The sequence below is a fragment of the Palaemon carinicauda genome, chromosome 1 (assembly GCF_036898095.1).
Source record: "Palaemon carinicauda isolate YSFRI2023 chromosome 1, ASM3689809v2, whole genome shotgun sequence".
NCBI lineage: Eukaryota > Metazoa > Arthropoda > Malacostraca > Decapoda > Palaemonidae > Palaemon > Palaemon carinicauda.
In genome coordinates this window covers 278,762,548-278,775,428 of record NC_090725.1, presented here as the reverse complement: position 1 = coordinate 278,775,428, position 12,881 = coordinate 278,762,548, and the positions used below count along the sequence as shown (strand labels likewise).

The 12,881-nt window shown below is 44.7% G+C and overlaps 1 protein-coding gene across 2 annotated transcripts in view; it reads left to right on the top strand.

Moving 5' to 3' along the window:
* Positions 1 to 12,881, top strand: part of LOC137657086 (protein Dr1-like) — a 53,054-nt gene that overhangs the window by 38,097 nt on the left and 2,076 nt on the right. For both annotated transcript variants that reach the window (XM_068391459.1, XM_068391455.1), the window contains exon 3: positions 10,707 to 10,870. In XM_068391459.1, the coding sequence (XP_068247560.1) occupies positions 10,707 to 10,870 (164 nt within the window). The remainder of the gene's footprint in view (positions 1 to 10,706; positions 10,871 to 12,881) is intronic.

The following is a 12,881-nucleotide window of genomic DNA, read 5'->3' as shown; positions in this document are numbered from 1 at the left end:
TCGTCGCTGTCTGAAGGATCTAAAGTGGACTCTAGATCTGACCAAGGAATTGGGTCTCCTGGTCAATATGGAAAAGTCTCAAGTGGTCCCATCCCAAACTATGGTGTATTTAGGGATGGAGATTCACAGTCTAGCTTTTCGGGCTTTTCCGTCGGCCCCCAGAACAAGTCAAGCCCAGTTATGCATCCAGAACATGCTGAAGAAGGAACGATGTTCAGTCAGGCAGTGGATGAGTCTGATAGGGACGCTATCATCCCTGGAACAGTTCGTATCGTTAGGAAGACTACACCTCCGTCCTCTTCAATATCACCTAGCTGTTCACTGGAAAAAGGACAAGACGCTAGAAGCGGTCTCGATCCCCATTTCCGAGAAGATGAAGTCTTCCCTGACTTGGTGGAAGGACAGTATCAGCCTCAGAGAGGGTCTGCCCCTGGCTGTTCAGACTCCCAACCACGTTCTCTTCTCGGACGCATCGGACACGGGCTGGGGCGCGACATTAGACGGTCGGGAATGCTCGGGAACTTGGAACTCGAGTCAAAGGGCAATGCATATCAACTGCAAGGAGCTACTGGCAGTTCATCTGGCCTTGAAAAGCTTCAAGTCTCTCCTTCAAGGCAAAGTGGTGGAGGTGAACTCGGACAACACCACGGCTTTGGCGTACATCTCCAAGCAAGGAGGGACCCACTCTATGACGTTGTACGAGATCGCAAGGGACCTCCTCACCTGGTCAAAAGATCTAAACATTTCACTAGTAACGAGGTTCATCCAAGGCAACTTGAATGTCATGGCAGATTGCCTCAGTCGGAAGGGACAAGTAATTCCAACAGAATGGACCCTACACAAGGATGTGTGCAAGAGACTGTGGGCCACATGGGGCCAGCCTACCATAGATCTCTTCGCAACCTCGATGACCAAGAGGCTCCCAATTTATTGCTCACCAATCCCGGACCCAGCAGCAGTTCATATAGATGACTTTCTCCTAGATTGGTCGCATCTAGACCTATATGCATTCCCCCCCGTTCAAGATTGTCAACAAGGTACTGCAGAAGTTCGCCTCTCACGAAGGGACAAGGTTGACGTTAGTTGCTCCCCTCTGGCCCGCGAGAGAATGGTTCACCGAGGTACTTCGATGGCTAGTGGACGTTCCCAGAACTCTTCCTCTAAGGGTGGACCTTCTACGTCAGCCACACGTAAAGAAGGTACACCAAGGCCTCCACGCTCTTCGTCTGACTGCCTTCAGACTATCGAAAGACTCTCGAGAGCTAGAGGCTTTTCGAAGGAGGCAGCCAGGGCGATTGCTAGAGCAAGGAGGACATCCACCCTTAGAGTCTACCAATCGAAGTGGGAAGTCTTCCGAAACTGGTGCAAGTCAGTATCAGTATCCTCGACCAGTACCTCTGTAACTCAAATAGCTGACTTCCTTTTATACCTGAGGAAAGAAAGATCTCTTTCAGCTCCCACTATCAAGGGTTACAGAAGCATGTTGGCATCAGTCTTCCGTCACAGAGGCTTAGATCTTTCCAACAACAAAGATCTACAGGACCTCCTTAAGTCTTTTGAGACCACGAAGGAGCGTCGTTTGGCTACACCTGGTTGGAATTTAGACGTGGTACTAAGATTCCTCATGTCAGAAAGGTTCGAGCCGCTACAATCAGCCTCCTTTAAAGATCTCACTTTAAAGACTCTTTTCCTGGTTTGCTTAGCCACAGCTAAAAGAGTCAGTGAGATTCACGCCTTCAGCAGGAACATCGGATTTTCATCTGAAACGGCTACATGTTCTTTACAACTTGGTTTTCTAGCCAAAAACGAGCTACCTTCTCGTCCTTGGCCGAAATCGTTCGATATTCCAAGCCTATCAAATATGGTTGGAAATGAACTAGAAAGAGTCTTATGCCCTGTGAGAGCTCTTAAGTTCTATTTAAAACGAACTAAACCTTTACGAGGACAGTCAGAAGCTTTATGGTGTTCAGTTAAGAAACCATCTTTGCCTATGTCAAAGAATGCTTTATCCTATTTTATCAGACTGTTAATACGAGAAGCTCATTCCCATCTGAGTGAGGAAGACCAAGCTTTGCTGAAGGTAAGGACACATGAAGTTAGAGCTGTCGCAACTTCAGTGGCCTTTAAACAAAATAGATCTCTGCAGAGTATAATGGACGCAACCTATTGGAGAAGCAAGTCAGTGTTCGCGTCTTTTTATCTTAAAGATGTCCAGTCTCTTTACGAGAACTGCTACACCCTGGGACCATTCGTAGCAGCGAGTGCAGTAGTGGGTGAGGGCTCAACCACTACAATCCCCTAATTCCATAACCTTTTTAATCTTTCTCTTGAAATGTTTTTATTGTTGTTTTTGGGTTGTCCGGAAGGCTAAGAAGCCTTTCGCATCCTGGTTGATTTGGCGGGTGGTCAAATTCTTTTCTTGAGAAGCGCCTAGATTAGAGGTTTTGATGAGGTCCTGTGGTATGGGTTGTAACCCTTCATACTTCAGATCCTAGGGGTCGCTCAGCATCCTAAGAGGATCGCGAGGCTCCGTAAGGAAGACGTACTTAAAAAGGCAGAGTAATTGTTCAAGTTGACTTCCTTACCAGGTACTTATTTATTTTATTTTTGTTATTTTGATAACTTCTAAAATGAAATAAAAAATCCTTAGCTCATATTAATGTAAACATTTATTGCTGGTCTCTACCCACCCCCCTGGGTGTGAATCAGCTTATATAATCACCGGCTAAGTTAAATATTGAAAAATGTTTTGATAATAAAATAAATTTTTGAATATACTTACCCGGTGATTATATATTAAAGGACCCTCCCTTCCTCCCCAATAGAGACGCAGTGGACCGAGGAGAAAATTGAGTTCTTTGTTTACAATGAGTACTGAGTACCTGCACGACAGATGGCGCTGTTGAAGTACACCCCCTACCTGCATAGCGATCGCTGGCGGATTTTTTACGTAGAGTTTTCTGTCGAGCAGCAGAGCTGCAGCTTATATAATCACCGGGTAAGTATATTCAAAAATTTATTTTATTATCAAAATAACATGTTACTTCCAATTTTGTCATGTTAGGGAATGTACACTCACCCAAAATTCATTTTTAAATATTAAACTTAGCCGGTGAATATATAATAGCTGACGTCTCCGACGGCTCGACAGATTCCAAAAACTCGCGAGCGATCGCCATGAAGGTTGCGGGTGTGCCCACCAGCGCCGACTATCGGCCAGATACCGCATATACTTGTCAACCACTCCAGTTCTTCTCTGTCGGTCTTGTCGACAAGTTGGTTCCGCTCGCTTTAGACCTCGAGTTTTCTACCGAATTGGTGAAGTACTTTGTTTTGGTTGTTTTATTGGCTTTCGCTGTGTTGGTGTGTTTCTTCAATAAAACTCTTGAAACCCTTTTTTTGGCTTGTGTTTATTGTTGATGAATTTGGCTTTGACTTGGATTTTCTCTGGTTGTTCAAAATGGCTGACCCTTCTCCTGTATATCGCAAGTGTGCGAGGGATTGTAACAAACGTCTTCCCAAGGCCTCTATCGACCCTCATACTGTTTGTTCTAATTGCCGGGGTAAATCCTGCCAATTAGGAGATCGGTGTGAGGAATGCGTGGTCTTGTCGGAATTCGAATGGCTTGAGTATGAAAAGTATACTCGTAAGCTCGAGAGAGATAGGGTGAGGAGTAGCTCATCTAGATCTTTGGAATTTTCCTCCTCCCATGCCCCTGAACCTAATCCTTCCCCTGTAGTGGTTGTTCCTGAACCCCCTACTAGCACTCATGAACCGTCCATGCGGGATATGTTTTTAGCGATTCAAGCTTTAGGCGAAAAGGTTGAGTCCTTAGCATCGGACAGAAACCAACTTATGTCAGATGTTAAGTTGTTGAAGTGTCAGAGTGGTAAAGCAGAAAATCTAAGTGATAAAGTGATAAGTGCACAAAATGTGTTTAGTGTTGCGACCGAGGGTTCGTCTGTTCGTGCTTGTCGCTCCCCTAGTCCGAGACCTCTTTCAGGCTCCCCTGCACCAGGGAGAAGTAATGTCGTAGGACTTAAGGGGGCGAGAGGTGTAAACCAGCGTACAGACGTTCCCTCTTTGGTATCAGACGTTTCTCGTCAAGAACGTCCTTACCATAAGACGGGTGAGACTAAGTTCTCCTCGTCCTCCGAAGACTTATCGCATAAGAAACCTTAGCGCAAGGTATCTAGACCCTTAAAGCGAAAGTCAGTCCCTTCAGGACAGGTCCAGCGTCCTGGCTGTAACCATTGGGGCAGCTCTGACCACTTGCAGTCATCGGATGACTGTTCGCCTGTCAAGCGAAAGCGTAACACGGAGTCCGAGGGTCTCGGTAGAGGCAATGTTTTGCCAGCGCAGACGTTACCGACATCACGGCGCGTTCCGACTCCCGTTGACCCGAAGTGGGTTGTCCTGCGGGACATGCAGTCTAAGCTTGCCTCCCTTATGGAAGATTATGACCATGAACAGGTTCACGATGATCCTTTGCTTGCGGTTCGCCAGTGCGCTGAACGTGACTCTGGCCTTCAGCCGCCTAAACGAGTGTTTTCTCGTCCGTTTGACGTTAGTGCTAACGTTTCTAGTGCTTTGAAACACGATGCTAGTCGTGTGCCTAGTCATTCACGTCAGTCATGTGACATGGAACCCCCTTTGCTACAGTCTCGGACTGACGTTCAGCAGCTGCCACCGCAGCCCCGCACTGACGTTCGCCGACCGACTCCGTTGCCTCGACGTGACGTTGAGCGTCTGTCACCGCAGTCAGAAGTTGTTTTGCCTGCTCAGACCCTGCAGTCAATGCAGTCTCGACGTGATGTTGAACGACAATCAACTTCAGCTGTTGTTGTTGGTCAGTCACAAGACTTTCAGTCCTTTCAGCAGCGGCGTGACGTTGTTTCCTCTGCTGCTGCTGCTACTCCGTTGCTTGTTGACTTTGCCTGTCAAGCGTTGCCTCCTCGGCAGGTCTCTCCGTATCACGAAACTCGGCAGTTGTCCGATGAAGTTCCGCCGGATGAGGAAGTCGCTGACCCCCTTCCGACTGATATGCCTTTGGGGACTTTTTCAGATGGAGAGGAGCCTAGAGTTGCTCAGCCCTCTCTTGATTTTAAAAAGATCATGCTGATTTTTAAGGAACTGTTTCCTGACCATTTTGTGACTGCTGCTCCTCGTTCGCCTCCATCAGAGTTTACGCTAGGCCTAGCTGCTTCGACGCCGTCGTTTACTAAGCTAGTGCTCTCTCGCTCTTCTAAGAGAGCTTTGCGTTTACTAGGCGACTGGTTGATCACCAGGAGGAGTTTGGGGAAGACGGCCTTTGCTTTCCCCCCTTTTAAACTGGCTTCTAGAGCGAGCGTCTGGTATGACACGGGAGAAGTTCTCGGCTTGGGAGTACCTGCCTCTGCCCAGGGAGACTTCTCAAGCCTCGTAGACTCTCCCCGTCGTCTGGCCATGAGACGCTCAAAAGTTTGCTGGTCCTCTTCAGACCTTGATCATCTCCTCAAAGGGGTTTATAGGGCCTTCGAAGTTTTTAACTTCTTGGATTGGTCACTGGGAGCCTTGAGCAGGAAGATCTCTTCGGCCGACCGTGATGTATCTGTGCTAATTATGTCCTGCATGGACAAAGCTATCCGTGATGGCCAATGAACTCGCTGCTACGTTTACGGCAGGAGTCCTTAAGAAGAGGGAGACTCTTTGTTCGTTCCTTTCTGCTGGAGTAACTCCCTGTCAAAGGTCAGAGCTACTGTTTGCTCCGTTGTCATATGCCTTGTTCCCTCAGCAGTTGATTAAGGATATCGCAGCGTCTCTGGTACAAAAGGATACCCACGACTTGATGGCTACGTCAGCATGTAAGGCTGCTCCTTCATCATCTTATGTCGTTAGACCTAAGCTCGATACTCCAGCAACGAGGTTTATCCCGCCTTTTCGTGGCAGAGCTCCCAGTAAGGGAGGCGCTCGTGCCGATAGTAAGAGAGGTAAGAGGAGAGGATCGAAGTCCTCCCGTGGCAGAGTCTGACTGCCCACGTCCTCAGACAGCGGTAGGGGCCAGACTGAACAACTTCTGGCAGGCCTGGGAGAAGAGGGTCGCAGACCGGGAGTCTGTTTTGTTGCTAAAGGAGGGGTACAAAATGCCTTTTGTATGGAGACCTCCTCTAGTAAAAGTCCCTATAGACCTCTCTCCCAGGTATCGAGAGGAGTCAAAGAGACAGGCATTACATCTGCAGGTGTCTCAGTTGCTAGAGAAGGGTGCGGTGGTGAAAGTCTCGGACCTTCAATCACCGGGGTTTTACAACCGTCTCTTCCTAGTTCCAAAACATACAGGAGGTTGGAGGCCGGTGCTGGATGTCAGTGCGCTCAACGTTTTTGTTGTCAAAACAAAATTTACGATGGAGACCACCAAATCCGTTCTAGCAGCGGTCAGAGAGGGAGACTGGATGGTCTCTCTCGACCTGCAGGATGCGTACTTCCACATTCCTATACACCCGGATTCTCAACCGTATCTGAGGTTTGTATACAGGAATGTGGTGTACCAATTCCGAGCACTGTGCTTTGGCCTCAGCCCTGCTCCTCTTGTTTTTACGAGGCTCATGAGAAATGTAGCAAAATTTCTACATTTATTGGGGATTCGAGCCTCCCTGTACCTGGACGACTGGCTGCTCAGAGCGTCGTCCCGTCATCGCTGTCTGCAGGACCTTCAATGGACGTTGGATCTTGCAAAGGAGTTGTGCCTGTTGGTGAACATAGAGAAGTCTCAGCTGACTCCCTCCCAAACGATTCTCTATTTGGGGATGGAGATTCACAGTCTAGCTTTTCGGGCTTTTCCGTCTGCCACCAGGATAGAGCAAGCCTTGCTCAAAGTCCGCCTCATGCTGAGGAAAGACCATTGCTCTGTGAGAAGTTGGATGAGCCTCCTAGGGACTCTATCATCCCTGGAACAGTTTATCTCTCTAGGGAGACTTCACCTTCGCTCTCTCCAGTTCCATTTAGACTCCCATTGGAACAAGAACAAGACTTTGGAGGCGGTCTCGATCCCGATCTCCGAACCAGTCAAGACTTGCCTGAGCTGGTGGGACAGCAATATAGGTCTTCGAGAGGGTCTGTCCCTGGCAGTTAAGAACCCAAACCACGTGTTATTTTCAGACGCGTCGGATTTGGGTTGGGGAGCGACTCTGGACGGTCTGGAATGTTCGGGTCTTTGGACGACAGATCAGAGGAGCCTTCACATCAACTGCAAGGAGCTGTTGGCTGTTCACTTGGCCCTGACGAGTTTCGAGAGTCTTCTTCGAAACAAGGTGGTAGAAGTGCATGCGGACAACACCACAGCCTTGGCGTACATCTCCAAGCAAGGAGGCACTCACTCCCACGCTCTGTTCGTCATCGCAAGGGACCTCCTCATCTGGTCAAAAGATCGAGGCATCTCACTGTTGACGAGGTTCGTCCAAGGGAAATTGAACGTCTTGGCGGACTGTCTCAGTCGGAGAGGTCAGGTGATCCCTACAGAATGGACCCTCCACAAGGATGTGTGCAAGAGTCTTTGGATGACTTGGGGTCAGCCCACCATAGACCTCTTTGCGACCTCGCTGACCAAAAGGCTCCCGACCTATTGCTCTCCAGTCCCAGATCCAGAGGCGGCCCACATAGAGGCCTTTCTGTTGGACTGGTCTCATATGGACGCTTACGCATTTCCGCCGTTCAAGATCATCAACAAGTTATTGCAGAAGTTCGCCTCTCACGAAGGGACACGGTTGACGTTGGTTGCTCCCCTCTGGCCCGCGAGAGAGTGGTTCACAGAGGTACTTCTATGGCTGGTAGACGTCCCAAGGAGTCTGCCCTTACGGATGAATCTCTTACGGCAGCCTCACGTAAGGAGACTTCATCAAAGCCTCCCCGCGCTTCGTCTGACTGCCTTCAGACTATCGAAAGACTCTCAAGAGCTCGAGGATTTTCGAAGGAGGCAGCCAGAGCGATCGCGAGGGCTAGGAGATCATCTACTATCAAGGTCTACCAGTCGAAGTGGGAGGTCTTTAGAGAGTGGTGCAAGTCCTCCTCTATTTCCTCTTCCAGTACCTCTGTAGCCCAAATTGTGGATTTTCTCCTGCATCTGAGAAATGTTCGCTCCCTCTCTGCTCCCACTATTAAAGGCTACAGGAGCATGTTGGCGTCTGTTTTCAGACATAGAGGCTTGGATCTGTCAAATAACAAAGATCTCCAAGACCTCCTTAAGTCCTTCGAGACCTCTAAGGAGCGTCGTATGTCAACTCCTGCTTGGAACTTAGACGTGGTCCTACAGTTCCTAATGTCAGACAGGTTTGAGCCATTACATTCAGCCTCCCTGAAGGATCTCACCCTCAAGACACTTTTTTTGGTGATCTTGGCTTCGGCTAAAAGGGTCAGTGAGATCCATGCTTTTAGTAAGAACATCGGCTTCTCTACAAATAAAGCTATATGTTCGCTTCAACTTGGTTTTTTGGCCAAGAACGAACTGCCGTCTCGTCCTTGGCCTAAATCTTTTGAAATACCTAGTCTGTCAGAAATCGTAGGTAACGAAGTTGAAAGAGTGCTGTGCCCCGTTAGAGCTCTTAAGTTTTACTTAGCTCGAACTAAACCAATACGAGGTGGTTCTGAGGCCTTATGGTGCTCCGTTAAGAAGCCCTCATTGCCCATGTCTAAAAATGCGTTATCGTACTTTATTAGAGTTTTAATCCGGGAGGCACATTCTCATTTAAATGAGAAAGATCGTTGTTTGCTTAAGGTCAAGACGCACGAAGTGAGAGCAATAGCAACTTCGGTGGCTTTTAAGCAAAACAGGTCTCTTCGAAGTATTATGGACGCAACCTTTTGGAGGAGCAAGTCAGTGTTCGCTTCATTTTACTTAAAAGACGTCCAGACTCTTTATGAGGACTGCTACACCCTGGGTCCATTCGTTGCAGCGAGTGCAGTAGTGGGTGAGGGTTCTACCACTACATTCCCTTAATCCCAATATTGTTCTAATCTTCTCTTGAAATGTTTTTTAATCTTGTCTTGGGTTGTACGGAAGACTAGGAAATCTTTCGCAATCTTTTTTGATTTGGCGGGTGGTCAAATGTTGTTTCTTGAGTGCGCCCAGATTAAGGGTATTGATGAGGTCCTGTTATAAGGGTGTTCACCCTGGATATAACGGCTCCTGGGAGTCTTTCAGCATCCTGAGAGGATGGCTGGGCTTCGTGAGGAAAGCGGACTAATGAGGCAGAGTAATCGTCAGAGTCAGCTTCCTTGCCAGGTACCTATACTTAAGTTAGTTTTTTATGAAATATTTGTCAAAAAACTCTTGAGCATATACGCCTTTATTGTATTAATACTGGTCTCTACCCACCACCATGGGTGTGAATCAGCTATTATATATTCACCGGCTAAGTTTAATATTTGAAAATGATATTTTCCTTATAAAATAAATTTTTGAATATACTTAAACGGTGAATATATAAGATTAAAGGCCCTCCCTTCCTCCCCGATAGAGACCCAGCGGACTGAGAAGAACTGGAGTGGTTGACAAGTATATGTGGTATCTGGCCGATAGTCGGCGCTGGTGGGCACACCCGCAACCTTCATGGCGATCGCTCGCGAGTTTTTGGAATCTGTCGAGCCGTCGGAGACGTCAGCTATTATATATTCACCGGGTAAGTATATTCAAAAATTTATTTTATAAGGAAAATATCATTTAATCCTGCCTGCTCCATATTTAGTGGGGACAAAACAGTAGTGAGAATTTCAGATATAGTGGCCACAAATAGCAGCACTTAGTAGTATATCATGTAGTAGTAGTTAGCAGTAAGGAAGGTAGGGATAGGATATCATGTAGTAGTATTAGTTAGCAGTAAGGAAGGTAGGGATAGGATATGTAGTAGTAGTTAGCAGTAATTAAGGTAGGGATAGGATAGCCATACATGAAAGTAGATGAGCAGATACAAAACAGGTTGAATAATTTAGATACTTTGGATCTGCTATATCAGGAGGGAGGATGTCAGGCTGAAGTTGAGAATAGGATGAAAGCAGCATAGGGAAAGTGGAGGGAGGTAGCGGGAGTGGTATGTGATAAGAAAATGCCAATCAAGGTAAAAGTCAAGATCTATAGCACAGTGTTAATGTAAGGTTAAAAAACTTGGGCTTTAAAACAAAAAAAGGAAGCAAAGCTTGAGAGAACAGAGATGAGAATGCTAAGGGGGATTGTGGGAGTATCACAATTTGAAAGATTGGAAGATAGTGAAATAAGAAGAATGGCAGGTGTAGTGAAGATTACTGAGATGATAAGTGTGTCACGAATGAGATGGTGTTCATGTGTTAAGGATGGATGGTGGGGAGGGAGTGAGGAGGGCTTGTGAGGAACCTGTAAAGGGGAGAAGATCAAGAGGGAGGTAGAGAATTAGATGACAAGATAAGGTGATGGATGATATAGAGAGAAGAGGTTTGGTGGAAGGCATTGGAGAAGGTGCATCAGGCAACCGACCCGTTAATGTAGGGATAACGGTGAGGAAGAAGAAGAGGAGTTATTAAGATATGGAAGGGCCAGTCTTACAAGTTCACAAGCCTTGCTTTCAAATCTTATAACACATTGAAGTTTGTGTAAATGGAAATAAATTTTAATTTTAAAAACTCTTGTTATTCAAAAATAAGTATTGAGACAATAGATTTTACTTTAATATCTCTGTTTTATCTAATATGATTTTTTTTGCAGCTCTGGATAAGCTAGGCTTTGGTGATTATCGAGCTGATGCAGAAGCTGTACTTAAAGACTGTAAAGCAATGGCTGCCAAGAAGAGGAGAAAAAGCACAAGGCTAGAAAATCTTGGTATACCAGAGGAGGAACTTCTTAGACAACAACAGGAACTTTTTGCAAAGGCAAGATAAAAAATTTAATTATTTTCTTAAACTGGTTAGAAGCTTTGCCAGTGTGTGATATAATGCTCTTCCAAATATAGGCTTAGGCAATGAATTTAGATAACGATTTGATTTTTAAATTGTGATTATCCACTCATTTGTGTTTGATGCATACTTTATAAATGGTTTTCCTTTGTTATTAATAATTTACCAATTGGATATTTTTACCAATATTGCTCTTTGCTTTTCTTTGTTTAAGAAAGTGATTTAGTTTTTCATAAAATTTTGTATCCTATTCATTAGCTTTGACCTGCAATATTGAAATTGAGAAATTTGATACAGTGGTCTTATTAGATTACTTGATAATTTCATTAGCTTGTAATTCTTTTGGGATTGCAGATATAGGACAGTACAGTGAACCCTCGTTTATCGCGGTAGATAGGTTCCAGACCCGACCGCGATAGGTGAAAATCCGCGAAGTAGTGACACCATATTTACCTATTTATTTAACATGTATATTCAGACTTTTAAAACCTTCCCTTGTTCGTAGTACTGTTAACAAACTACCCTTTAATGTACAGAACACTTAATGCATGTACTACAGTACCCTAAACTAAAACAGGCGCAAATATTAAAGGCGATTTTATATCATGCGTTTCCTAAACACGCCAAAAAGCACGATAAAAAATGGCAACCAATGTTATGTTTACGTTTATCTCTGATCATAATGAAGAAACAAACGCATTTACACATCTGTGTATAGGTTAGTTTTTGCATCGATTATATTGATTATTCAGTACAGTATGTTGATTTTGTTATTACCAATGTTTTACTTAATTTTTCTTAGGACTTCCAAATGAAATGTTTTTCTTTATGACGCCGCCTGAAACGATGGCGTCATAAAGTACGCTCAGTAAACAAACGAAGGTATTTAACGCGCATGATGAAAGTGATAAATAATGATATTACAGTAAAAGCTTTTATAAAACATGTTATTACAAATATTATTTACCGTATCTATATAAAATCATACATACGTAGCAAAGCAGGAAAACAATATACGAGAGAGAGAGAGAGAGAGAGAGAGAGAGAGAGAGAGAGAGAGGAGAGAGAGAGAGAGAGAGAGAGAGAGTTGTTTTATATACGTAAATGTAAATTTTAAACAAAAAAAAAAATAGCCCCATTTCATATATAATGGATTACAAATATTTTACTTTATCATATTACAGTAGTCTGTATAATACTGTAAAGTTCAGTACAGTATGTTGTTATTTTCGTGGCGATGAAATTCTCACGAAACAAAAACACGCCATTTGATTACAACAGCTGATTCATTCTCTCTCTCTCTCTCTCTCTCTCTCTCTCTTCTCTCTCTCTCTCTCTCTCCTCTCTCTCTCTCTCTCTCTCTCTCTCTCTCTCTCTTCGTGCTATACAATACTTACATTTAGATGAAGAAACTAAAATTAGTTTTCTTAGTGTCAATTAAATACGAAACAAAAAAATTATGCCGAGTCTACATCCATTTCAATCATAGCTAAAAATACGGCATCCGATTTCATCAGCAAACCACTATTTTTTGGGAAACATCATTTTATTTTAGAAAATTGCTACTCTTTAAATAGTTAATTGCACATTAAGAAAGCGTGTACTTTTGTTTTTAAATTTCGGGTGTGTTTTAAAAATCGAGTATTGTTGACTTCTTTTTGTTTTACTTTTGGCTGTGATTAGATCAGCTGACATCTACTGTAGCTGCCGCTCTTGAGAGTGTACGAATACACTAACAAAGTATCGTTTATACCATTTCTTAACTTATTCAAACCGTCTACAGTATACGGTTGATATTACATAAGCACCAATGTGTTATAACCTATCAAATTTTTTTGTTTATTACATTTAAACCCCCCTCTATCTCTCTACCTCTCTCTCTCTCTACCTCTCTCTCTCTCTCTCTCTACCTCTCTCTCTCTCTCTCTCTCTCTCTCTCTCTCTCTCTCTACCTCTCTCTCTCTCTCTCTCTCTCTACCTCTCTCTC